The following is a 22,879-nucleotide window of genomic DNA, read 5'->3' as shown; positions in this document are numbered from 1 at the left end:
ATTTGTCTCCACTCTTAAACGTGAGTGTCCAGCTGACGTTTGGTGAAGGTGTAACATCAGTTCTGCTCCTCTGTTTCTCAGCCCACCGTCAGAGATGCAGCACTGGAGATTGACACTGCAGCCACAGACGCCAACGTCCAGGCGACAGCGAGTCCACCGGGTCCTACAGTCAAAGCAGAGAATGAAACAGCAGAAAAAGGATCAATCAGATGATAGAAGTGATACAGAGCTAAAGATTTACAAAGAATTGCCAGGAGACGGAGTCAACCTTAAGTTGATGCCATTTTTAATATTTATCTTATGTGGGGGCATTTTAAATTATATGATAAATTTAAAAATTTAAAAAAGACAAAGCACATCTTAGAATCAAAGGGCTTCTGTTTTAAATTAAGTTATATCTGATCCAGACACACATTTTTTCATCAACTATCCTTTGCATCACTTTGATTGATGACATCTTTAGATGATTTATGTTGATTTCTGCACAAATCAGATAAAGTCTGTTTTTCTTTATGATGGATGAGCCAGTTATTAATGTTTACCTGCTGTGTGGATGTAACAAACACACAAGCTGAAGTCACCATCTGATTCGAGAACATCAGGAAATCAGCTCCTCGTTGGGCCCAAACTGGAATGGGCCGGGAAAATGTGGATACGTGGAATTGTGCAGAGCTTTCCACGAGGCTGATGTCTCCCTGGTAACATGCAGACGTGTGAGTTTTATAAATGCGCTTCAGGGGGAAATTACTCACAGTGGTGCCAAGGGATGCCACAGGGGGACACTCCCCGGATCATCTGATAGGTTTGGATACCCAGAGCTACACGTCTGTGTCTCTAACCAGATGTTCCATCTATGATACTTCATCCTTCCTCTTACTCTTTTTAAAACAAATCACTGGAGATATAAGAATTAACCGGAAATTATACCCTTCTCTGGGATATTAAATCTCACCAATGTTCCCATTAAAACCACCTTTCACTTTTAATGAGAGTATAGACTGTCTGCTGCTCACGATAGATGGCAACAGTTTAAATATTTGTGTGTGTGTGTGTGTGTGCGAAAATGTTAACAGAGAAATACTTAAACGTAATGAACAATTTCTCTCAACATCAGTACAGCGACACAGTTTGTAAATTCTCCCAAACTCATTAGATTAATGAAGAATAAATATAATCAACATAATATTAATTGGTCCTCCTGCCGTGGTGCGTTTGCGTGCAGGTCATGCGGGAGCATTCGCTAACTGCTTCAGCGTGATTGACAGCTGGGACGTGAATCCCAAACCACTCCCGATATTCCCACCACCTGCCCGTGTGCGCGTAGCAACCCTTTGGCTATCCTTATAGTTGAAAAGGTAAGAATATCGGAGAAGTGGGCTTTACAAAACCTGATCTTATGTACTGTTGGGTTACGGACATGGTTAACAAGCAAAAGTGGCTACGTCATGTCTTACCTGCATTTTCGAGGCGTTCAGATGTTTTAAAAACATCTGCGATCATTACCCAAACTCCCAAGTAATGCAAAAAAACCGAACAAAACAAAGCAAATTAAATTTATGACTGACTTGGATTCGTTTAAATGAAACAGGCCGCGGGTCGGCGTATTTGACTAATGTGTTGACGAGTGTGAGATTTGTGAGTCTGGCCTGTTACTGCACTGTTAATTTTATGTCTTTATCCTACGTTGTACCTGGTTCTTTGGAACCTTTACTAGCCGGGATCGTTTGTGAAGACGTGAATGGGAAGGATAGTGAATGTGATACTTTGAACAATTGTGTGTTTCTCACAATTCTTTAATTAAAAATGAATAAAACCAAAATGTAATCTGACGAGAGCGCTCCACCACGTGGCCAATTGTGGTAATGCGAGTAGGATTTTGAATGGAAATGTTCCCATAACACTTGTTAGCAAAGGATATTGACTGCAGCGGTATTGACTAGACACACAAAAGTAGATTATTTAAAGCTTTTACCACTACTGAACATGTTCCACAGTGATTGCTAGCATCAGTTGTATTGGTTTACACGTGCATTCCATTTTTTCCAGGTGTAGCAAAACTCCAAGCTTCACAATGTGCTTAATTCCTGGGCTTCCAGCACAAGGATCTGTAGTGTCTGTTCTGGTGACCAGGGTTAACCTAAAAGATGGCTGTGGTCTGGTGGAACTTTGGGTTAACATAGATGATGGAAGAAAAAATATTTACCAGCAGATGAGAGAAGACATTCAGCATCCTGAAAGGAACTTTAATGGTGCAGAAGGAAGACCGGGGAATTTTTGCCTGGTTTGCATCAGTGACATCTGGCACAGGGCTCGGATTGAATCTATAGAAAGAGAAAATTACAGCGTCTTCCTCATTGACCAAGCACAAGCGCATGTGACCACAGGCAGAAGCTTGGCATGGGCCAAAAGTGACAGCTTTGTTCTTCCTCCAGAAATTGAGTCTTGCATACTTGCAAATGTTCTTATCACGGAGAACGAGCTTGAGCGAGCAGAAACCTTTTTGAAATTGTTGCCCGGCAAAACGTTCGAGGCGCTGGTTCAAGCCGTGCTGATGAGAGACAGGATCATCATCCTCGACGTACCAGCTGTCTCTCAGGAGATGTGCGAGGCTGGACTAGCTAAGAAGATCCCAGAAGATGAGTTTGAAAACCTCGTGCAGAAAGGTCAGGAAAACCATATAAAGAGCAGTCGCCAACCTCAGAAACACAGCCAATATTTGTATCCAGCACTGCTCACAAACACCTATGAGCATGTTTATGTGGCAGAGGTGATCGATCCACAGAACATTTTCTGCAGACTCCTAATTTTTTCCAGCGCACTGAAGCTATTATCAGAGGAGATCCAGCACCACTATGAGGAGCAGCCAGAGTTTGCAGAGGCACAGTCACTGGCCTGCGGGGATCCCTGCGCCGCCAAAGGCTCAGACGGCAGATGGAATCGTTCAGTGTTGAAGCAAGACACAGCTGCTGCTGCTGGTCTTGTAGAAGTCATGCATGTGGACGAAGGAAAAACAGAACTGGTCCCAGTTGATAACGTCAAACCGCTGCATGAAAAGTTCCTGAGAATGCCAGTGGTGACCTATCCCTGTCATCTTGATGGCGTAAAGGAGAGCGGGACAGGGTGGACGAAGGACCAGACGGACTATTTAAAATCACTAATCCTTAACCAGACTGCTTTGGCGATGTTTAGCCACCATATCACACCTGAAGACGTCTATCGGGTCATCCTCTATGCAAGCGATGCAGTGTGTGTGAACAGTTGTTTTCTATCTTCCTCAGGTTCTGATCCAAATGCCTTTGATGAACCCATTCTTCCATTTCTGCACTCAAATACCCAAGTTAGCATGAAAGTTCAGGAAACTACCACAAACACCAAGACCCTGGTGGCCAACGATAGGAAAGGTGCTGCGGGTTCCGACAACCTTGATGATTGTTCCATTAAAAGTGGCTCTGACAGTCTACTGCACCGTAACCATCACTCAGCAGTTTTCCCGTCGGATGAAACGGCAACCAGTGACGGCACGTTTGCTGTCGGGAGTAATGTCAGTGTGAAAGTGACTTGCATTGAAAGTCTGCACAAGTTCTGGTGTCAGAAGACAGAAAAGTTCAGCTCAGTCAGACGTCTAATGCAAAACCTGCAGAGCCACTATGCCTTCACACACCCTCAGCCGATCGTGGAGTCGATATGTGTCGCCCGCAGTCCAGACGATGGAATGTGGTACAGATCCAGGATCATGGCAAGTCCCCACTCCCCTGTCGTAGCTGTACGATTTATAGACTTTGGTCACGTCCAGAAGGTCCCCCTGCGAGATGTCCGGCCCATCGATCCAGCCTTCCTGCGGCTGAATGCACAGGCTTTCCAGTGTTGCCTCTTCAGTGAGAGGGGCCCCAGTGATCCCACTGCCGTCAACGCCGCAGAATCTGCACTGGCAGACTTTCAGAAGTTGGAGGATCGAGGCTCATCCCCGGATGCTGGGCTAAGGTGCGTTGTGAAAGCTGTAACGTCGGATGAAGAAGGACTTCCTCTCAACGTTGTTGAGTTTGAGGCTCCATCAGAAGGCGCTGGGAAGCTGGTCGCTCTAAAAGGAGGAAATCAGGTGCAAATTACTCCCAGTAATGGGTATAGTTGCTCAGCACACAGCATTAAGGTAGGTGGGAAGGAAAAGGTCTCTGTGACCTCCTGCAACAATGTCAATCACTTCTACTGCAATCTGGAGAAGAGCTCTCCCTTATTATCTAAATTGCATAAAAATATTCAACAATTTGTTGCGCGGGATCTGTGCAGACAGCGACCAGTCGGACCTGATAGCATTTGCATCGCTAAACACCCTGATAATCAATGGTACAGAGGTCGAGTTGTGGAAAACTCTCCGCAGATCAAGGTGCACTTTGTGGATCACGGCGACACTCTTGTAGTGAATGAATGGGACATTTGCGCCTTTCCAAATGAAGCCGCTTTTGCTAAATCGGTTCCCGTGCAGGCCATTCTGCTGGGACTGTTCGGCGTCCCAGAGGAAGTACCACAGGAGGTCAACCGGTGGTTTGCCCTTCGTGCCATCAACCACACGTTTACCATTTCTGTAGTCGCGAAAGGGGGAAACGGAAAGCTGATTGTTGAACTCTTCGATGGATCTGTGAATGTCAATGTGGCTGTCAGAGAGATGATGAAGCGGACGGAACGACAAACGACAGCCACGCCTGAGCAGCAGCAGCCCACAGGCTCCAGTCCTAGCAAGTCAAATCAGAGCAGTTTACCACAGGAGGGGGGGGAGGTATGCAGCAATGGAGAGTGTGTGGGAGGGCGGTCCAACGGTGAGATCAGTGACGTCTTCGTTCAGGAGGATGAAATGAATTTTGAAGCCGAACATAAACAAACTGTCGATATCATTCTGGGGAAAGGAAGGTCTCTTGTGGAGCCAGCGGTGAAACAGATGTCATTTCAAACGTGCTCTGAGGGCAGCGTGGATATCTGCGCGTACAAGAGGCCAGATGTTCCTCCAGAGCAGACACAGGAGGTCTTTGCTTCCTGCATTGTTGGACCTCTTTACTTCTGGTGTCAATACGCTGCCACAGAAGAGCTAGAAACCATCTCGACACTGGCCCAGGAAGTAGGACAGTCCCAAGGGGATTTGAGTTTCTCTACGTCTCTGAATCCTGGAAGTCCGTGTCTTGCTCTGTTTTCTGATGATAATCAGTGGTATCGAGCTCAGGTGCTGCGCAGACATGACAATGAACTGCACCTTGTTTTTATTGATTATGGAAATGAGGCCGATGTTGAGGTGAAGTACGCCAGACCTCTGCCTCGGGCTCTGCTAGAGAGGCCTCCTCAGGCCTTTCTGTGCTCTTTGGATGGATTTGAAGAGTCCCAGGGCTCGTGGGACGACGGCGTCTATGATGTTTTCTTCAATCTCCTGGTGGACAAACTGCTAAGAGTAACGGTGAACGGGTTGCTTCTTCGTCGGTGCAGGAGGCGCCTCCTTAATGTTCAGGACAACCAGGAAACAGCGATTCCTCAGTATTCAGTGCAAGTCCAGTTTGAAAAAACAAATGTAAATGATGCCATGAAGAAATACTGGACACCCGCCGCCAAAAAGCATGTTGTGCAAGAAGACTCTGTCACTGAAAATGTCCTCCAGTACAGTCAAACCGGTTCCACGGGAAATGAAAATACCCACACGTCTGAGAACCGTAACAGATCTGACACTAAAATGGAGGTCTTTGCTTCCTGTATTGTGGAGCCCTTCTTCTTCTGGTGCCAGTACGCAAACACGGGGGATTTGGATGAAATATCCAGGCTTGCTCAGGAAGCAGGACAGTCACAGCTGGACACAAAGTTCCCCAAAACTCTTGTTCCTGGAAGTCTTTGCCTGGCCCTGTTTTCCAGTAATAACCAGTGGTACCGAGCTCGGGTGATGGACAGACAGGACAATTGTTTTCACGTCGTGTTTATCGATTACGGAAACAAGGCTGACGTTGATGTCAAGAATGTAAGATCCGTGCCTGGGGGTCTGCTGGATATGGCCCCTCAGGCCTTTTTGTGCTCTTTGGGTGGATTTGATGAGTCCAAGGGCTCCTGGGACAATGGAGTTTACAGTGACTTCTACAATCTTCTGGTCAATAAGCCTCTGAAGCTCAGTGTGCTGAAAATCGGGAAGCATTCAGAGTCGGCACTTCCTCAGCATCAGGTGGAGATTGAGTGTGAGGGAGTGGACATAAATAAGATGATGAAGAAATACTGGAAGCCACTTTCCAAGCAGAGCATCCCGGTAGAAAACACAGACACGTTGACCCAAGATGCTCAAACAGATTCCAGCCAGTCACATGCTGGTGATTCCAAAGAAAAGACAAACGCAGTCAGGTACAAGCAGCCAACCTTTTCCAGGGACAAAAAGGAGAATGTCTATGCTTCCTGTATTGTTGGACCCTGTTTCTTCTGGTGCCAGTACGCTGACACAGAGAACCTGGTTCAAATCTCTCAGCTTTGTCAGGAAGCTGGACAGACACAGCCCAACACGTCCAATGAGGCTGCCGCTCCCGGGGGTCCGTGTCTTGCCCTGTTCTCCAGTGACAGTCAGTGGTATCGAGCCCAAGTGATGGCCAGGCGTGACGCCACAGTCCATGTTGTGTTCGTGGACTACGGAAACGAGGCCGACGTTGCCGTGGAGTGCGTGAGACAGCTGCCCCCAGGACTGCTGGCCACAGCCCCTCAGGCCTTTTTGTGCTGTATGAATGGATTTGACAAGTCCGACAGTTCCTGGCACGACGAAGTGTGTGAAGACTTCTACAGCCTCCTGGTTGATAAACCTCTAAGAGTGACAGTCCTCAGTACCAAAGCCCATCCGGAGATCGAGGTGCCCCAGTATATGGTGCAGGTAGAATTCAAGGATGTTATGATTGGTGGATGGCTGGATGTCAACACGCTGATGGACAGAAGAGCCAGACAGAAAGGCTGTCTCGCCGCAAAAGTCCAGCTCGGGTGAGACGGCTTAACTCAGTGTCATGTCCTGAAAACACTTTGATTAAAGCATCTTGCAATAAATGTTGCATTTTCTTGTTTAATTCTAGTGGACCACAGTGATGAAGACTGAGTCCTTTTGCATTTTAGGTTCGTTACTTTTGCAGTAATTGGGTAAATCATTTTATGGAGTTGAAATTCTGATTAATATATTTTTCTTCTTTCAGCTCTGGACCCTGAAATTCCGTCAATACTCAAACCTTGTGGGTTTGATAAGAACAATTTTACCAGCTGTCATTTTACTAAGATATTAGTATTCACCTTCCTATTGTGCCAATAAAGAGACAGTTCTTGCATGTGTATGTGTACTCTTTTTATATTACATTTATTAGTAGCTTTCTAGACACTCAAGGACAGATTACTCAGACATAATAGAGCAGATAAAACTCCTTCAAGGTAGCAGATAGAAAAAGTATAAACCAAGCAGATCATTTCCCCAAATATGGTGACTTACACCCAGACATTCCATTTACCGGTACTTGGAATACCAGAGTGTCTGTCCACCGTCTTGATATCTGTTTTGATATCAAGGCACCGTGAGAAAGATGAGTTTCTTGTTCAACCTAAAACCTAACACCTTATTTCCTCACATACTGTGACTTAGACTAGTATAATCGGAATCCGGAGCATTACCAAAACTTAATGGGATCTTCGTTGGCCCAGTATAAACATTTCTTGAAAATGTAATTACAGTTCGTTCTGAACTTTTTGACTTATTTTGCTAACAGACAAATCGTCTGCTGTCCAATAACCTCACCAAGACAGCGTAATTAGCCGAGTTGGTATTTGAAGAGGAACCGACGTTACGTTACTTTACATGGTGAAAGAGAGTTCCAGAGTTACGTTTTTTAATTGAGATATTCAGTCCGATTTATCTTTCTGTTAACCATGCAAAACGTTTATTTCCGCTGGATATTCTATTTCTGTACGGGAAATGTTCTTCAAGGAAAACCAGCTCCATCTTGTGTTGATGACGCGTTGCCGTGACAACCGCTCGCAACATGACCGAGCTGCACCAGGCAGCAGCAGCGGGCGACGTGGACGGCGTGGAGGAGATTCTGCTGCAGAAGAAATGCAACCCCAACCAGAGGGACGTCGACTGGAGCTACAAGACTGCTCTCCACTGGGCAGCAGCCAGAGGTGCGGCGACGATCTACTGCTTCATTCGCACGGTGCCCAGCGTGCAGCGCTGGAGCGTTTTTGGTCCTTTAAACAGCTACTTTTAAAAAAAAATCTGCTTAACCGCCGGGTATGGGTTAAGGCAGGGTACACCACTGGGTGAGTCGCCATTTGCGGGTTCGGTACCTTGCTCAAGGGTGTTCTGGCCCCCCCACCCCTACCGTCGGCACTGGGGGCTCGAACCACGAACCCTCCCTGGTCAGCCCAGACCCAACAGACCCAGCTGCTTTCTCACATTATTCACATTTACATAACAGCTGTAATTGCAAGTTGTTCCATGAAAAAGGCACATAATTGTGTACAAATCAGCATTTAAGAGATTTTCCTTAGAAATCTAGGGTTCGAATTAAAAATATATATTTGTATTGAATCAGAAGATGGATTAACATATTTCATGAATAGGGGGCTTCACATTAGGAACTTTCAGTTGATTTATCCCGTTTTGTCCCATAATACCTGCAGGAGACACTGAAACAGTCAGAGTCCTCATTGAACATGGAGCCCGGCCGTCTCTGAAGACCGAGCACGGCTGGACTCCGGCTCACTATGCTGCCGAGTTCGGGAAGCTGGCCGTGCTGCAGCTGCTGCACTCGCTCCACGCTCCCATAGACAAGCAGGACTGCTGTGGGGACAAACCAGTGAGAATAGCAGAGATTTATGGCCACAGAGACTGTGTGACTTTCCTCCAAAGGTTAGAAATGAAGCTCCATCATTGACCCTAATCCTCCTCTTTCATCTTCACCCACACATCATCTAAAGGAGTAAAGTACCCCGTCGGTGTGTTGCAGGGCAGAAATCGAGAGTCGGGCCTATCGTGAGATGGCTGCTGAAAAAGGAGTTTCACTGGACGACTCGGATGATGAGTGGCCAGAACTGACCAAAGACATTGAAGAAAACGCCACCTCTAAATCAACATAAGCAACACGTCTCTATGCACAACTGATTGACATCCTTGTTGCCTTTCACTGAGCAGTGTTTCTATGGTACTTGATCACATTATTACCAACAGAATCACTGCAATGAAATTTGTCCATGCATTCCTGCAGCCCTTAATTCACTGGAAACATAATTGGTGTCCAGTGACACAATGGAACAATGACTTGATTAAAGAAAAAAAAACATTTTGGAAGTTTAACCAGAATTGACTGATGTCTTTTAAAACCAGTTTAAGTTAACAGTCAGTTAAATAAAGAATGAAATGAAATATCTAAAAAAGGTTTAATCATTGAAAAAGGTCAAACCTATACAAATTAAATACTATGACAAACCTTTACACAGCTGTAATTGTTAGTCAAAATTTACATCAATAAAGCACCTACGAACGTGGACATTTCACATGAGGTCGAGTTCAATCATTCCAGTCTTACAAAAAATACAAAAGACAAGCACTAACTTTCCTTCAAAAAGGAACAATAAAAACCCAACATCATTGATTATAAACCAATTGTAACAAAATCAAAGACATAAGTGCATCAGGATGCGTCATCCTTTTTCCAGACAGTCGGGGAACATCACACAGACGTCTCGCGCTCCACAAAAGTTGTGTGGGTCTCAGGAAGGAAGCCTTCTTTCTCACCGTCCTCTGCTGCAAAGGTCGGGCCTTTACCGTCTTTGTGTTGTGTCGGCTGCCTCACTGGGGACTACAAGATTATTACAGTAATTATGAAAACATACAGCTGAAATAGACAAAGAGACTGGTCATTCTTTACCAAACACAGCCGTGTACTAATCAATAAACTGACATGCAGCAATATTAATGTCAGTCGTGCCCCATCCTGCCAGCATAGCTAATTATCTGCTTCATTCCTTAAGTCATAAAGTCACATTCTTTGATTAAAAGTAATCTTATTTACCGTCTGTCCCAGAGGGTTCATGCAGCAGAGCTTCTTTTTGAGGCGCTTAGGTAGAAAAGAAAGCATATTCTCCAACAAGGGATAGATTGTGCCTGGCATTACATCCTCCTCTTTCATAGGTCCTTGAAAGAATTGTTAAGTCAAACTGATTAGAAAGAAAGTGTTGAAAATGAAGACCATGTTCTTATATAGGACATCGTATACCTGTGAGAAAGCTCACAATCAGGCCGACGGTGATGACGGAAAAGCAGCTGAATGCACTGTACCACATGTAGGACAGTGAATACATTCTCTTCAGTGCAGAAGGTCGACTATGGAGCAAAGACAAAAGGAGTGATTTCTGGACCCACAGCAGCAGAAGTGTGTAACTGTGGCTGATACCTCTTAGTGACATTACTGAACGCAGCCTGAAGGGTGGCAGTGGTGGCGGCGGCGGCGGTGGCATTGACTGGCAGGATGGGTATGCAGCCAGACGGGAGCAGAGAGGTGCTGGAGGTTTTTGTGATGATGCTACCGATCCCGATCCAAAAGGTCAGAACCAGACCAGCCCCCCAACCCACCAATGCTCCCTGGTAAACAAAAAGAATATCGATGGCTGGCAAAGACATATTTAAACATTCAATCACGCTTAGTAAAGGAAGACAGGAAACACTAACAAACTTACATTGTGAATAATTGTATGCTGAATAAAAAGTTAGCTTACGGTGGAGTTGGCACACGGGAAGAACATCCCCAGACAAAACAGTCCGAGAACTGGTCCACCAACAATTCCAAATATTTTCAAAGCCACCTGAGGATCAGTCATATTGGTTACATGCTACAGTCTAAGACTCAATTGAGCCAACTTACTTATTTACCAGCAGAACCGAGTCCCCCATCAGGTGGGTAAGGTAGGCCATGGCCAGACATAGGATCCCGTAGGACATGGCTTAGAGAGGAGACACACATGGCAATGTCAAAACAACATCCAGAGTCCTGAATTTAAAGCTTTAGAGAGTTCACCTAAAGCTTTGGACAGCAGGGTTGCTCTGGACTCCGTCATGCTGGGGAAATGTGGCTTGATGAGATCTTCCATCGTCACGGTGGCCAGTGAGTTGAAAGCTGAGGAGATGGTGCTGCAGCAAAACAACCCAGGAGAAAACAACAGTCAATACAATCGGCATCAACAATGAAACACAAACCTTAGTTCCCATCTGCCAACACATCAGTTACTCTTTAAAGATAAAAACACACACAAGAAAAACACACCGTAAACATGATTTTTGCTCCTTTTGTGAAGGGAAAATGAAAAAAAGGTGCACGCAGACAGAACATCGGAGAGGAAAGTCATTTACCTGAGAGCTGCACTGAATAAACACGCGATGAACAGTCCAGGTAGTCCAGGAAGCTCTTGTAGCATATCCATAACAAAGTATATCACCATCTGTGGGGAACATCAAGAGTTCCTGAAGCATTTGCTAACAATACGATTCCAATTCAGTCAGATCCAGAGCTGTGGGGACCCGGACCATAATGGAAAACTAGTAAAAACCTGCACCGGTTTCACTGTGCTTTACTGTGCATCAGTCTGGGTCGTCTTTGTTCAGTAAAGTAGTACTTTCAATAGAAACAATGTCCGGTTTTGGGATATTTTCAGCACGTTCACCGTTTGAAAAGTTGTCCACTGATGTGCCTTCTATCAAAAAGACTTGTCCCCCTCCTGTGGAGCACCAGTGACGGAAACACTGGGTAAAGCGGTCGTAGATTAGCTCTGTTAGTCCTGGCAAATACATAGAGCAGTTGAGCTCCATCAAATTTACATTGTCTGTCCAGTCTTGGCAGTGAAACGTTTTGGAACCCTTGTTATATCATTGATACACAGGAGGAGCCCAGCGCAGACACTCACAGCATCCCTCTTGAAGGTGCCCAGCTTATGGGAGTGATCCTCTCCGCAGTAGCATGCAAACATGACTAGGCCCATCACACAGCTCAGAGCAAGAGTCAGCTGCAGGGAGGGAAACACCATGAAGCAAGACCTGCAGAAGGGTAACAAGTCACTGTTACCTTACCTGACCAAGCCAGTCACCATCATTTCTGAGGTCATGTTTCTATGAATTGATGATTAGGAGTCAAGGTTATGATATAATTTACCCCAAAAGTGTTGAGATGCAACTGCTCATAGAACAGATTAGTAAAAAAAAACAAACCCAGATATATATTAACTTTATTTTTTGTCTCTGTGTAATGAAGTGATTTTTCCATTTCAAACACGTAAGACGGGTCAATGAAAATAATAATCCGGCCTGAATGCAACAAAAATCCAAGTTGTTTTAAGAAAGTCAGGAGAGTGTAACCCTACTCACCTAACCGCCTCTTTCTCTGTGCGTGAGCTGAGATATCTTTGGACCTGAGCCTGGTTCACTCCATACAGGGAGAGCATGAGGAAGATCCCGCCGACCCCCAGAGTCCAGAAGGTGTGTCTCTCTGTAGGATCGGGGTTTAAGCTGAACACAGTAGAGAGCACATAACTGTTAAAGCAAATGTGTCCTGATAAGCCTAAACTTAATCTTAACCCTTCAACATTGTTTCTAAATTTACCGCAACTTGTTGAAAACTCCCAATAAAAGAAATGTGTCCCTCTATTTTCTACCTAAGGAGCAGCAACCAAACTCCACTGCAGACTTACTCGAGGGAGGCGATGCGGTTTCCTTCCAAGGCTTTTCTCCAGACTTCGGAGACTCCTCCAGCCTGGTGAACTCCCACCACCACGACAGCCAGCTGCCCTGCGAACATCACAAGCATCTGAAACACATCTGTCCAGATGACCGCTTTCAACCCGCCCTGTAGGAAACAGAGAAAACATAGAGCAAGATATGTCAGCAACAATAATTAGGCTCTATTAAATGTTTACTACAGATAAACAAAGTCAAATTAGTTACATCGAAAAAACCTTCAGAAACTCACTAGCGTTGTGTATAAAGTGCAAACTAGTCCAGTGGCCAGCACTGCACCCCACAGTTCAAATCCTGTTACTGGGATGAAAAAAGTGTCACATATCGATGTAAAACATCCCAGTCACTGGAAAATGTGGCTACATTTCTCACCTGCATTTAGAGCAAAGGCAGGAGTATAAACACAAACTCCCATATAGACAACCTGTGAAAGAGGAAATTATAGTCAGAGACCTCGTAAAGGTGTAATAACCATGGTGCTGCTCTGTCCTTATTAATGACCCATGCTATTTATCAGACTACGGTAGAACAGTGAACATGCCATTTTCATGTATGAACCTGGGGAGGAGAGAAAAAGTTTGCAAAGCTTTGGGGGACATATAATTAAATGATCATGGTGGAACCATGTGACAGACACTGGAAAAATAAATGCTTCTCCCCGTAATCCAACGTTGTCGCAAATACTATTAAATGGAAGATTTTCCCCTTTTCCATTATATTATATATATATATATATATATATATATATATATATTATAATTTTGATCCTCTGGCAATATTATAGAGCCAACATTTTTGACTTAAAAAGCACTTCTGGTCCTTGTCCATGACTAAAATATGCAGTGCAACTGACCAAAATCTAAACATAACGGACCCCTCATAAGGAATTATGCTTATTATTTGGACAGTAAATCGTTTGATTTATGCTTTTCTGTTTTAACATTGTCACCCACCATCTGGAAAATGAAAGTCAAAGTTCCACAGATGCGAACTGCTCTGCTGAAGCGTAGCTCGAGATACTGTGGAATAAAGCAGCAGGTGTTGGTCAAGGATAACAAACACTAACGGATTCAAATAAAATGGCCGCTACATACCTGATAGGCACTTGAGAGTCGCAGTCGGTACAACAACGGAACGAAAATATAAGCTGGAATGAGGAGGCCCAGAATGTAAGCAAATCCCATGAACCAATACTGAGTCCCATTAGTGTAGATTTCTGCTGGCACGCCTATGATGGCCACAGCAGACTGGAATGAGGCGATGAGGGACAGCGAAACAGGAATACATCCCATGCTCCTGTCTGCCATCAAGAACTCCTGTGTAGTCCGCTGGCGCCCACCCGTCAGGGCGTGGAACACGCCTATGCCCGCCGAGGCAGCCAGCAAGCCCGCAAATATCACATAGTCCACAGTTGTGAAGTGTTTCTGGTCAAACGGGTCCATCTTGAAGAAAGAGGAAGAATTGTTTTTCTCTTTGGTGAAACAGTCAGATAGAAGGAAAACATCTTTGCTCACACCCCTCAGTCCTGGGAGTCTGCCGACCTTGTGTGCAGCAGAAATGCAACCCAAGATAAACTAACCAAGGTCAAACACCCTCTGTGTCAACTTTACCCCACTTGCGCTAATCCAAAAATACTGACATTACCAGTTTGGGAACTCTTCCTGCAGACGACCTCTGCTGAGCAGCAAAACAACCCCCCGGTGCACGGAGGCTAAAGCTGCCAAAACGTGTTGCTGGTTGAACCAATACGGTCATCATATCTGGACAGGATCAAGCTCTTTCTATTAAACAAATTTTACTTAAATATTTTCCATTTTAATTTTCTGTCCCTTGTTTAATCTATATCTAAATAAGTTACAATTTACTTGGCTAGCTATGTGCATCAATATGAACGTGTTGGGGTTTACACATATTACTTACACACTGTACACCAAAATTTAAAGTGTAGGATTGAACACATTAATCATTAACTATTACGCAATTTGTAACATTTCATATGTACTAATATTTTTCAAAGTTGTATAAGAATGTACTTCTGCAAGAACTTTAGGTAAGTTAGTTTGCCTGTTGCTCCCCAACAAGCCAATTGAGTGCCCTTTGTGCAGCCATGTTGTGCAGTCTGCACAATGCATGCTCGCAGCCCCTCCCATACCCACTGGCTGTGAGCTGCCCCCCCCCACACACACCCACACACACACACACAGGTTCGTGATCAGAACCACCCGTTTTCAAACGACTATTTGGACCGCTTAACGTCCGATAACCGTCCGAGGTTGGGGGTCGTTCGAACCGCAAGACTTTGAAGTCCATCCGTGTCGGGTTTCGTAATTCTAGCTTACCTGGTCAGGGAGAACGACGAGTTAAACGCGCAGCTTTTGTCGGTTCCGGACCGTTTCCCCCGCTCTGCTCTGCTCTGAGTTAATTGGAGATTTGAGCGGACCAGTCGGCGCTGTAGCTCGTTTTACGAGGCGCTGGTTAATATAACGTCTGTGAGTTAGTCAAGGCTTGTGGCTACAAGTTTTTTTTTAATCAGCTTCCGGGACAGAATTATTTGTTTGGGAGATTTTCCATCTGAATGCTTGTGCGTCTCCGCTCTGGGTCACGTGGTCTCCCGCTGAAACAACAGGACGTTTCCAGGCAGGGGGGCATTTCTTGACACAGGGCTTTCATAAGTTGTATAATGACCCAGAACCTTTGTGGCCACGTTTTAAAGTTTGAAGGTCTTTCTAGGTGAATGTCTGCCGGAGCTACGGGCCCTCAAACTGGGGGTTAAATTCCATGACCTTTCCAGGCCGCTCCTATTAGTTACAATGGGATTTTAAGGCCTTGGAAGCAATTATATGTTTCCCCCCACCCCACCCTCCGGACTAATTATAAGAGAAGTCAGAGCCACCGACTCCCATAATTTAACCAGGTTCTGGGAAATATTGGTGTCTCTAAGCCAGTGCTTCTCAATTATTTTCTGTTACGCCCCCCCCTAGGAAGAAGAAAACATTTTGCGCCCCCCGCCGTGACTATAATTAGTATCATTTGTCTATGAAATTGTTATAAGTACACCTCTGCATAACATTTTATCCTTATTAATATTAAAGAAAACAAAAAAAGAAAGAAATATAGACCAAAGCGGGATGATTGTTGCCAATATTCGGCACGTTTTTGCCGAAAAAACTCAAGCGGCTGATCAGCGTGACTGGGGGGTAATGTCTTTAAGTGAGGGTTAGGGTTAACCAGGGTTAGGGTTAACCAGGGTTAGTGTTATCAGCGTGACTGGGGTGTAATGTCTTTAAGTGACGCCTTCATTTATTTGGCTTCATGCTGTCCTGCCAACATTTTTAGACACAGTAAACACACCGGTCTTTCCTCGTCTCCCACCGTAGTCGCAGTGAAGCCAAGCGCTATAAATGCTTCGTCATATTTCCTCGTCTTAGCTTTCGGGAGACTTTCGTATGTCTCGTTATCTCCGTCTCTCTCCGCCTTTCTTTTCATCACTGTTAAGTATTTTTTCATGCTGTCTCTTGGTGGTTTGTTCACTCCACTTCCTATCTCTTGCTCTGTGGTGTGTGCGCGCGGGATGTGCAATTACACTTTATTCTAGTACGGCAAAAAAAAAAAAAAAAAAACATGTTCTCCAGGGTCACACGCGCCCCCCCCCCACCCCACCCCACTATTTGAGAAGCGCTGCTCTAAGCCAAAGCATATAGGAGGAGATATGCGCTAAAGAAACTCTTGACAGAATATATATATTATATTTTAAAAAAGCCACTTCCTGTTAGGTGTAAGAATGGAGGAATTGGAGGGGTTTTATTTGGGGGGGGGGGGGGGGGGTTCTAGGGCACCGTTGCATTTACAGAATAAAATCCGCGGCGCACGTTTCGGTGTTTGGTTCATGACGGTTCCCGAATGATTTCACTTTTTGTGCTGGTGCTCGTAGGATAGTAACGGGTGCTCCTAGGAAGAACACCCAATTAAATTGTAAAACGTAAACCAGCCTCACCTTCACTCATTGCATCATCAAATCCGCATAGGGCTCGCTGCCAAAAGCGCCATTTATGAGATCTACGGTGATCAAATACAACTTTTCCTGATACCAGTATGACCTGAAATCCACAGTAAACCAGTTTACCTTAATAGTTATGCCAGTCAAGGATATTAGAGTGACACTCTGGGTCCTTGCCAAAGCAACAGTCTTCCCGATGGCTCCACGTGATCACCGCATTGCGAGCTCGTGTTGTGTTTTGATTTACTTCCGGGGTTGGAGCTGGGGGCGGGACTATAATTGATGACGCGAAGCCGCCAAACTCAAATTTCCTTAATTTGTTACGAACTGTTTTAAAGTCATTTCTGTTCCATTTAACACAGAAAGAGAAGGTGTGGACTACTTAAGTATGGAGGAATCGTCGATGATAGGTAGCTCATAACGTACAAAGTCACTTTCGCCACTTAGCTTTGCTGCTGGTTGCTAAACTAGCCTGTAAAGGTTTACTGTCTGTTAGCAAACACAACTACAATGAGTGGGATGCTCTTCACTTCTACTTGATAATTATTGCTCTTCTTCAGGTGTTTTGGGGCATCTCAGCGTTCTGGAAGATCAAGCAAGAAAGCGTAAAACTCCGCAGCAAGGCCGGTTGAAGGAGCTAAAGGATAAAGTCGAAGCGCTGAAGATCCAAAGAGACCGGCTGGTGGCAGAAATAGAAATACACAAGGTATTGCAACGACGATCTAGTTCAGCTTTAAAATGGTTAAGTAGCTATACAGCCGTCCTTGGCTAATTAAAAGGAGTACAGTACTGGTAACTATAAAAAGGGAAGATCATTGCTAATATACAGTATGATTAGCTTCAGGTTGCCTCATAGAAAAAGGTGTAACTTTCAGGCTGACTGCAGCCTTGTGTCAGGTACAGAAGTTAAAGTAACTCACCAGACATCGATTTCACCACTAGCTGTTTATTAGGGTCTCCTTGTGCAACGTTGTGGCTGCACTACTTTTTAAAATGCGTATATTGGTGATGACTGAAACTTTCTGCCACAGAAACTTCAGAAACTAAGGTCATCTATGGACCAAGAGAGTACACAAGAAGCTAAGGAGACAGTGGAAGAAATGGGCGAAGACCCAGATTCACAAGTATTACAGCAGATGGCCAAATATTCACAGCTCAAAGACCTTCTGTATGCTCACCACATCACTGGTACGAACAAGATTTTTTTTTATATTGTGAAATTACACTTTTGTGTAAACATAAAAGACTGACTTTTTTGTTTTGTGCTGATGTCATTAGGTGGTTACAACCTCGTGAAGACTCGCCAAGGCAAAGGAGTTTGTATTTCTTTGGCAACTGCCTACAACGGCGTGTTCTTCGAAACGTATAACCTGGAGTTAAATCTGAGGCCAATAATAAAGATCAGCCGTCATAACATTCCGCCATTCATTCCCTTGAAAAGACTGGAAGAAGACAGCAACTTTCAGACAGACTTGATGGTTTTTCTAGACACCCTGAGCCAACATCTCAATGCTTACGTTGGTCGCAAGGAGCAGCTGAGACTCGTAAAGGTGCCAGTCTTGGTTTTGTTTTGTAACTGGCATTATGTCCAACAGATAATATCGCCATGACAGATGAATCTAAATCCCTCTTCTTCTTTACAGGTACACCATCAATCTGTGGAGGTGATGGAGAGTAACGCTTTGTGTTCCATACTGGTGCTGATGTTCACTATTCCAAGAGTAAAGATGACTGTTCTCTGCATGCTGGACTACTCTGACCACACCAGTTGTTTTCCCAAAAGAGTCAGTCTTGAATCTGAAGGTAGGAATGGGTTCAAGTTGTAAAAATGAATTGAATAGTAAACATTAAATAGAACACAATTAATAAGGACATAAAATACACAAAGACATAAAAAAGACACATTTTCTAGTTTGATTCCTTTTTAACTTAGGGGAAGGACCGGGAGTGTGCCTGTGTATTTTACACCAATACTTCATTTTATTTCAAGTGCAATAGAGGAACATGAATAACTGTACATCACAAGTTTTATATTCATGCATTAAATGAGCTAGTTTGTTTTACCTGCAGTCATGGTTTAAATTTTGTTGTTTATTTACTTGTAGACATGAGTCTCCCAGAATCTGAGGAGTGGAAGAAAAACTGCAGACTTCTCATGGAGACTCCTGTGCATCAAGCTTTGTCAGCCATGAGGAGGATGGGCTCTATTGTATGATTTAACAAAACACCGTTCCTGTAACAATTTCCTCATATGTTAAATGCCCAGGTATTAAAATGAAAGGTTAACCATCACATTCCTATCCAGAGATTCGGTGCGGACGTTACATTTATCTTTGAGCATCTCTATAAATCCCGTCACCTTCTTCTGTAACATTTTCCTCTGGAGCTCTCTTATCCTCTCCAGTTCTTCTTGGGCTTCCCTCTGTTGCCTGGCCAGCTCTTTTTCTGATATTGAGTCAATATTTGCTATATTTTTCATCTGCAGTAGGGACAAACTGCTCTGTATGTAGCCTCTGCGTCTCACTGGGCTGGCCGGCGTGCCCAGTGGTGGCAGCGGCGCAGATATAGAACGGCCCCGCTCCACCTGTTTAGATCCTTCGGTTCGACGCTTGCTGGAGAAGAATCTCCTGCCTTCGCTTGTTTGACTAGCTCTAAAGTGCATCTCTACTCTTTGCTGTTCTCCGATTTCCTTCATGGCGATGTTAACTGTCGCTTTGGGCTCACAGATTTTGACCGACGTGACTCTTCTGTGTTCTCTCATTAGCCAGTCTCGTCTTTGCTGGAGCATCTTGTGGGTGTACCTGTACTGTTTCTCCAGCGTGTTTAGTTTCTGCTGCAGATTTCTGTCCTCCTTCTGGTTCAGCACTCTCAGATTCCTCTGCAGTATGTCAACACTGCTCACATTTTGATCCATTAAGTCTGGGGGAAAAAAGAGTTGTCTTTGTTATTTTAATTTCTTTTTTGAGGTCTCCAGCTTGAAAGAGAATTGTTGTTTGCCCTACCTGATGTGTGTGGCGTGTCTGCCAGGGAGCTGTGGCAAACAGGTATGCTGGCTGCTATGGTCATCTCGGTGGAGGTAATACGATAGCCTATTATATTTAAAGTGTAGTGGTTGGAATTGCGTGACACTGTACCGTTGCTTTTCTGATTTTACAAGATCAGATTACCATATGGTCAGACCTGTTGCTGCTCTGAGGCCATCAGTACGCACTGTCTGATGATTATAAGCATAATATAATGATTATAAACCTTTCCGCATTTATTTGTTTGTATTGATTAATGATCACATAAGACTTTATTTGGAACCAGTGGGTGGGTCCAGTTAAACACTTACCTCATCAGTATCGGCCTTCTCCTTTCCTCTGCTTTAAAAACTCAACTTCCCGAAAATGAATGAGTCGTCTCAGAGCAGATGAGCTGTTGACATCGCTTCCTGCTGATTTCGCCTCTAAGGTAGCCAAAAGATTGATCTATAAATGTCTTTAGCTGTGTAGATGTTCCAAAGAAATATGATAAATACAATATTACTGTCAGGTTTAACCATTTTCATCAGAAATTTCATTTATTGTAAGCCTGTTAGAGACACTTGTTTCTTTGCTGAACTTCCCAAATTGCTACATCTTTCTTTTACATCTTTTTTCTTCCTTTTGCAATCAACTGTGCTTCCACTAAAGCCAGTTTTTCTTTTGTGACAATTGTGGGGAGAAAAGGTCCCATAATCTGCCCTAGATTCTAGATTCTATTAATGCATAATTAACCTGGCTACTCATTTAATGTTGCATTTATGAATTTTTAGAAGCACGATGTATCCTGTGAGAAGAATAAACTATTTTGTTCCGGTGATAAATTGTGTTTTGGTGTGATATTATAACCTGGAATAAGTAGCTTCCTTGATCCTAATCCTGTTGACTCACAGTTGAAACTGCTGTAACTCTTAAATGCATCACATCCTGCAAACTGGGAGATTTCACCTGGGAAACACCAGCGTGACCGTAAGTGTTTCAAACAGCGCAAAATCAAACTTCAGCTTCCTCTTAGCTCATTTGCGCCCTGGTTTCTCATTTATTTATGGATTTTTTTTACTTGTAGGCCTGGTGCAAGTGTTACTCTAGAATTGCGATGATGCAGGCAGTGTGTGTGGACAATCCAGGGGGACCAGAGAATCTGCAGTTAAAAAGTGTGCCCAGACCTCAGCCTAAAGTGGGTGAAGTCCTGGTTAAAGTTCATGCAACTGCCCTCAACAGAGCTGATTTATTACAGGTACTGAAGTATTTAGAATTTTCTTTACAGATAATTTAATTTGTTGATATTTATCATTTTTTCTAATGTCTGGAAATAGGAACAGCTCAACAAAATTCCCATCAATATAGCAGATAAATAATTTATCTCCAAATTTAAAGACTGCTAACTGACTCATCTCATCATTTTGTGGTGATGTTTTTCTGTTTTCCACAGAGGCGAGGACTGTACCCACCCCCTCCAGGAGAGAGCGACATCATCGGCCTGGAGGTGGCAGGCACTGTGGCCGCTCTGGGCCCAGGGGTGAAAAGTGGCTGGAAGCCAGATGACAGGGTCATGGCATTGCTCTGTGGGGGAGGATACGCAGAATATGTCGCAGTGTCCCAGGAGCTTCTCATGCCAGTTCCCCCAAATCTGACACTCTGCCAGGCTGCTGCCATTCCTGAGGTCTGGCTCACAGCCTTTCAACTGCTGGCTTTTATAGGTACTGAAACAACCATACAGCTTTGAGAAGTTTTACAGAACTCGTGTGTGTGTGTGTGTGTGTTTCTGTGTGTGTCTGTGTTCGTTCTATGTCAATGGTTTTAATCGTCAACACAATTTTGGCAACAGTAATGTTGTAGCACTTTTTCCCAGTCAAAAGTCAGCAGGGAAGTTGAAATTTAAAATGGCGTAAATGTAACATTTAGAATAGAATTAAAAAATGGTAAACTCACATCAGTTTACAGATAAACAGATGTGAGTTTCCCATTTTCTATTATTGTCAGCAAGGACTGTAGATTCTGTGTCTTGTTACCATCTGTGCTACAGCTCAGGTGCAGGAAGGTGAAGTAGTGCTGGCTCATGCTGGAGCCAGCGGGGTTGGAACAGCTGCCGTTCAGCTGGTTCGCCTGTTTGGTGCGGTGCCCATCGTCACCGCAGGGAGTCCAGAAAAGCTGAAGATGGCCGAGAATCTGGGAGCAGCGGCTGGATTCAACTACAAAGAGGAAAGCTTTGCACCAAAAGTTGATGATTTCACTGGAGGTAAATTAGGTAGAATGTCACAGTGTGGCAGAGCTATTTAAGACTTTTCTACTTTTAATACACAATTCAGATTTGAGTTTGTTTGAGCAGTTGCAATTTCACAGGTAAGGGAGTGAACATTATCCTTGACTCCATTGGAGGGCACATCTGGGAGGAAAATGTCAGGTGTTTGGCCACTGATGGTCGGTGGGTGCTGTATGGCACCATGGGAGGCAGAGCAGTACAGGGAGATCTGCTGGGCAAACTGCTGTCAAAGCGAGGTCACCTGCTCAGCAGCCTCCTGCGCTCCCGCAGCCTTCAGGTGGGATGAAATGCCCCCCCTCATCTCTTCTTTACGTTTGTGTTTGGAGCTGTGCCTGATGGGTGCCCCTTTTACTCTCACAGTACAAAGCAGACCTGGTGAAAGCATTCTCGCAGAGAGTCCTACCACATTTCTCAGGGTTTCTGAAACCAGTGATTGACAGCACATTCAACCTGGAGAACATTGCAGAGGCTCACAGACATATGGAAGCCAATAGGAACATGGGAAAGATCATCATTAATTTGATTTCTGAGAATCAGAAATTTTAATGATAATATTTTTTAATGAAGATTTTAATCAAGGGTAATTAATTGTGTTATGCTTCCTTCAGCTGTTCTTTTTTGCAAATTATCCAGTTAGAACCCTTAGCACCTTGTATTTTACTGCAGGCCAACACTAATCGTGATGTGAAGAATGAAAATCAGTTCCCAGTATACAATGTACCAACCTTCTTTCTAATAAACTTTTTATTTTTTATTATTATACATGGGCAATTTGTAATTCACTGTACCAATAAATTAAAACAAAACCCGTTTTAATCTTATTTCTTTGCACTTCTTGA

At 44.2% G+C, this 22,879-nt stretch overlaps 5 protein-coding genes across 7 annotated transcripts; 4 read left to right on the top strand and 1 right to left on the bottom strand.

Annotated features, from left to right (window-relative positions):
- The first annotated feature begins 1,222 nt into the window (after positions 1 to 1,222).
- Positions 1,223 to 7,310, top strand: LOC130539851 (tudor domain-containing 6). The gene is made up of 4 exons (XM_057058513.1): positions 1,223 to 1,355; positions 2,047 to 6,975; positions 7,065 to 7,104; positions 7,182 to 7,310. Exons 2-3 carry the CDS (start codon positions 2,072 to 2,074, stop codon positions 7,075 to 7,077), a joined length of 4,917 nt encoding a protein of 1,638 aa, XP_056914493.1. The 5' UTR covers positions 1,223 to 1,355; positions 2,047 to 2,071; the 3' UTR covers positions 7,078 to 7,104; positions 7,182 to 7,310.
- A 371-nt stretch (positions 7,311 to 7,681) lies between these two features.
- On the top strand, positions 7,682 to 9,354 carry LOC130539932 (ankyrin repeat domain-containing protein 66). The gene is made up of 3 exons (XM_057058706.1): positions 7,682 to 8,154; positions 8,656 to 8,884; positions 8,982 to 9,354. Exons 1-3 carry the CDS (start codon positions 8,016 to 8,018, stop codon positions 9,109 to 9,111), a joined length of 498 nt encoding a protein of 165 aa, XP_056914686.1. The 5' UTR covers positions 7,682 to 8,015; the 3' UTR covers positions 9,112 to 9,354.
- Positions 9,355 to 9,397: 43 nt separating this feature from the next.
- Positions 9,398 to 17,007, bottom strand: LOC130539882 (sodium-dependent multivitamin transporter-like). 3 transcript variants are annotated; one of them, XM_057058613.1, is made up of 16 exons: positions 16,881 to 17,007; positions 13,852 to 14,199; positions 13,711 to 13,776; positions 13,130 to 13,181; positions 12,990 to 13,057; positions 12,712 to 12,866; positions 12,389 to 12,529; positions 11,932 to 12,061; positions 11,381 to 11,469; positions 11,049 to 11,161; positions 10,904 to 10,974; positions 10,750 to 10,836; positions 10,428 to 10,615; positions 10,251 to 10,357; positions 10,047 to 10,168; positions 9,398 to 9,833 (listed from the first exon to the last, which is right to left on the bottom strand). In XM_057058613.1, exons 2-16 carry the CDS (start codon positions 14,197 to 14,199, stop codon positions 9,705 to 9,707), a joined length of 1,866 nt encoding a protein of 621 aa, XP_056914593.1. In that variant the 5' UTR covers positions 16,881 to 17,007; the 3' UTR covers positions 9,398 to 9,704. The 3 variants fall into 3 exon arrangements, with proteins under 3 accessions (XP_056914593.1, XP_056914594.1, XP_056914592.1); XM_057058614.1 differs by lacking the exon at positions 16,881 to 17,007 and adding an exon at positions 16,752 to 16,774; XM_057058612.1 differs by lacking the exon at positions 16,881 to 17,007 and adding an exon at positions 15,097 to 15,285.
- On the top strand, positions 16,977 to 20,601 carry cenpo (centromere protein O). Its single transcript, XM_057058675.1, has 6 exons — positions 16,977 to 17,164; positions 17,315 to 17,460; positions 17,786 to 17,942; positions 18,033 to 18,304; positions 18,398 to 18,557; positions 18,860 to 20,601. The coding sequence occupies exons 1-6, from the start codon at positions 17,143 to 17,145 to the stop codon at positions 18,967 to 18,969; spliced, it is 867 nt and encodes a 288-aa protein (XP_056914655.1). The 5' UTR covers positions 16,977 to 17,142; the 3' UTR covers positions 18,970 to 20,601.
- LOC130539906 (quinone oxidoreductase PIG3-like) lies at positions 19,048 to 22,851 on the top strand. The gene is made up of 7 exons (XM_057058661.1): positions 19,048 to 20,207; positions 20,671 to 20,746; positions 20,844 to 21,014; positions 21,210 to 21,477; positions 21,804 to 22,016; positions 22,121 to 22,317; positions 22,401 to 22,851. The coding sequence occupies exons 2-7, from the start codon at positions 20,693 to 20,695 to the stop codon at positions 22,584 to 22,586; spliced, it is 1,089 nt and encodes a 362-aa protein (XP_056914641.1). The 5' UTR covers positions 19,048 to 20,207; positions 20,671 to 20,692; the 3' UTR covers positions 22,587 to 22,851.
- The last annotated feature ends 28 nt before the right edge of the window (positions 22,852 to 22,879 follow it).

Source organism: Takifugu flavidus, chromosome 16, assembly GCF_003711565.1.
Source record: "Takifugu flavidus isolate HTHZ2018 chromosome 16, ASM371156v2, whole genome shotgun sequence".
Lineage (NCBI taxonomy): Eukaryota > Metazoa > Chordata > Actinopteri > Tetraodontiformes > Tetraodontidae > Takifugu > Takifugu flavidus.
The sequence above is the reverse complement of the archived record's forward strand: the minus strand, read 5'-3'. Positions and strand labels throughout refer to the sequence as shown.

Excerpts from the sequence above, each read along its gene's own strand:
- LOC130539851 (XM_057058513.1), top strand. The coding sequence starts at position 2,072 with ATGTGCTTAATTCCTGGGCTTCCAGCACAAGGATCTGTAGTGTCTGTT.
- LOC130539932 (XM_057058706.1), top strand. The coding sequence starts at position 8,016 with ATGACCGAGCTGCACCAGGCAGCAGCAGCGGGCGACGTGGACGGCGTG. Across the intron at positions 8,155-8,655 it reads CCACTGGGCAGCAGCCAGAG|GAGACACTGAAACAGTCAGA; the intron begins GTGCGGCGACGA and ends TAATACCTGCAG. Across the intron at positions 8,885-8,981 it reads TGTGTGACTTTCCTCCAAAG|GGCAGAAATCGAGAGTCGGG; the intron begins GTTAGAAATGAA and ends GGTGTGTTGCAG.
- LOC130539882 (XM_057058613.1), bottom strand. The coding sequence starts at position 14,199 with ATGGACCCGTTTGACCAGAAACACTTCACAACTGTGGACTATGTGATA. Across the intron at positions 11,162-11,380 it reads TTATTCAGTGCAGCTCTCAG|CACCATCTCCTCAGCTTTCA; the intron begins GTAAATGACTTT and ends GTTTTGCTGCAG. Across the intron at positions 10,169-10,250 it reads GATTGTGAGCTTTCTCACAG|GACCTATGAAAGAGGAGGAT; the intron begins GTATACGATGTC and ends AATTCTTTCAAG.
- cenpo (XM_057058675.1), top strand. The coding sequence starts at position 17,143 with ATGGAGGAATCGTCGATGATAG. Across the intron at positions 17,165-17,314 it reads GGAGGAATCGTCGATGATAG|GTGTTTTGGGGCATCTCAGC; the intron begins GTAGCTCATAAC and ends GCTCTTCTTCAG. Across the intron at positions 18,305-18,397 it reads AGCAGCTGAGACTCGTAAAG|GTACACCATCAATCTGTGGA; the intron begins GTGCCAGTCTTG and ends TCTTCTTTACAG.
- LOC130539906 (XM_057058661.1), top strand. The coding sequence starts at position 20,693 with ATGCATCACATCCTGCAAACTGGGAGATTTCACCTGGGAAACACCAGC. Across the intron at positions 21,015-21,209 it reads ACAGAGCTGATTTATTACAG|AGGCGAGGACTGTACCCACC; the intron begins GTACTGAAGTAT and ends TGTTTTCCACAG. Across the intron at positions 22,318-22,400 it reads TGCGCTCCCGCAGCCTTCAG|TACAAAGCAGACCTGGTGAA; the intron begins GTGGGATGAAAT and ends TTACTCTCACAG.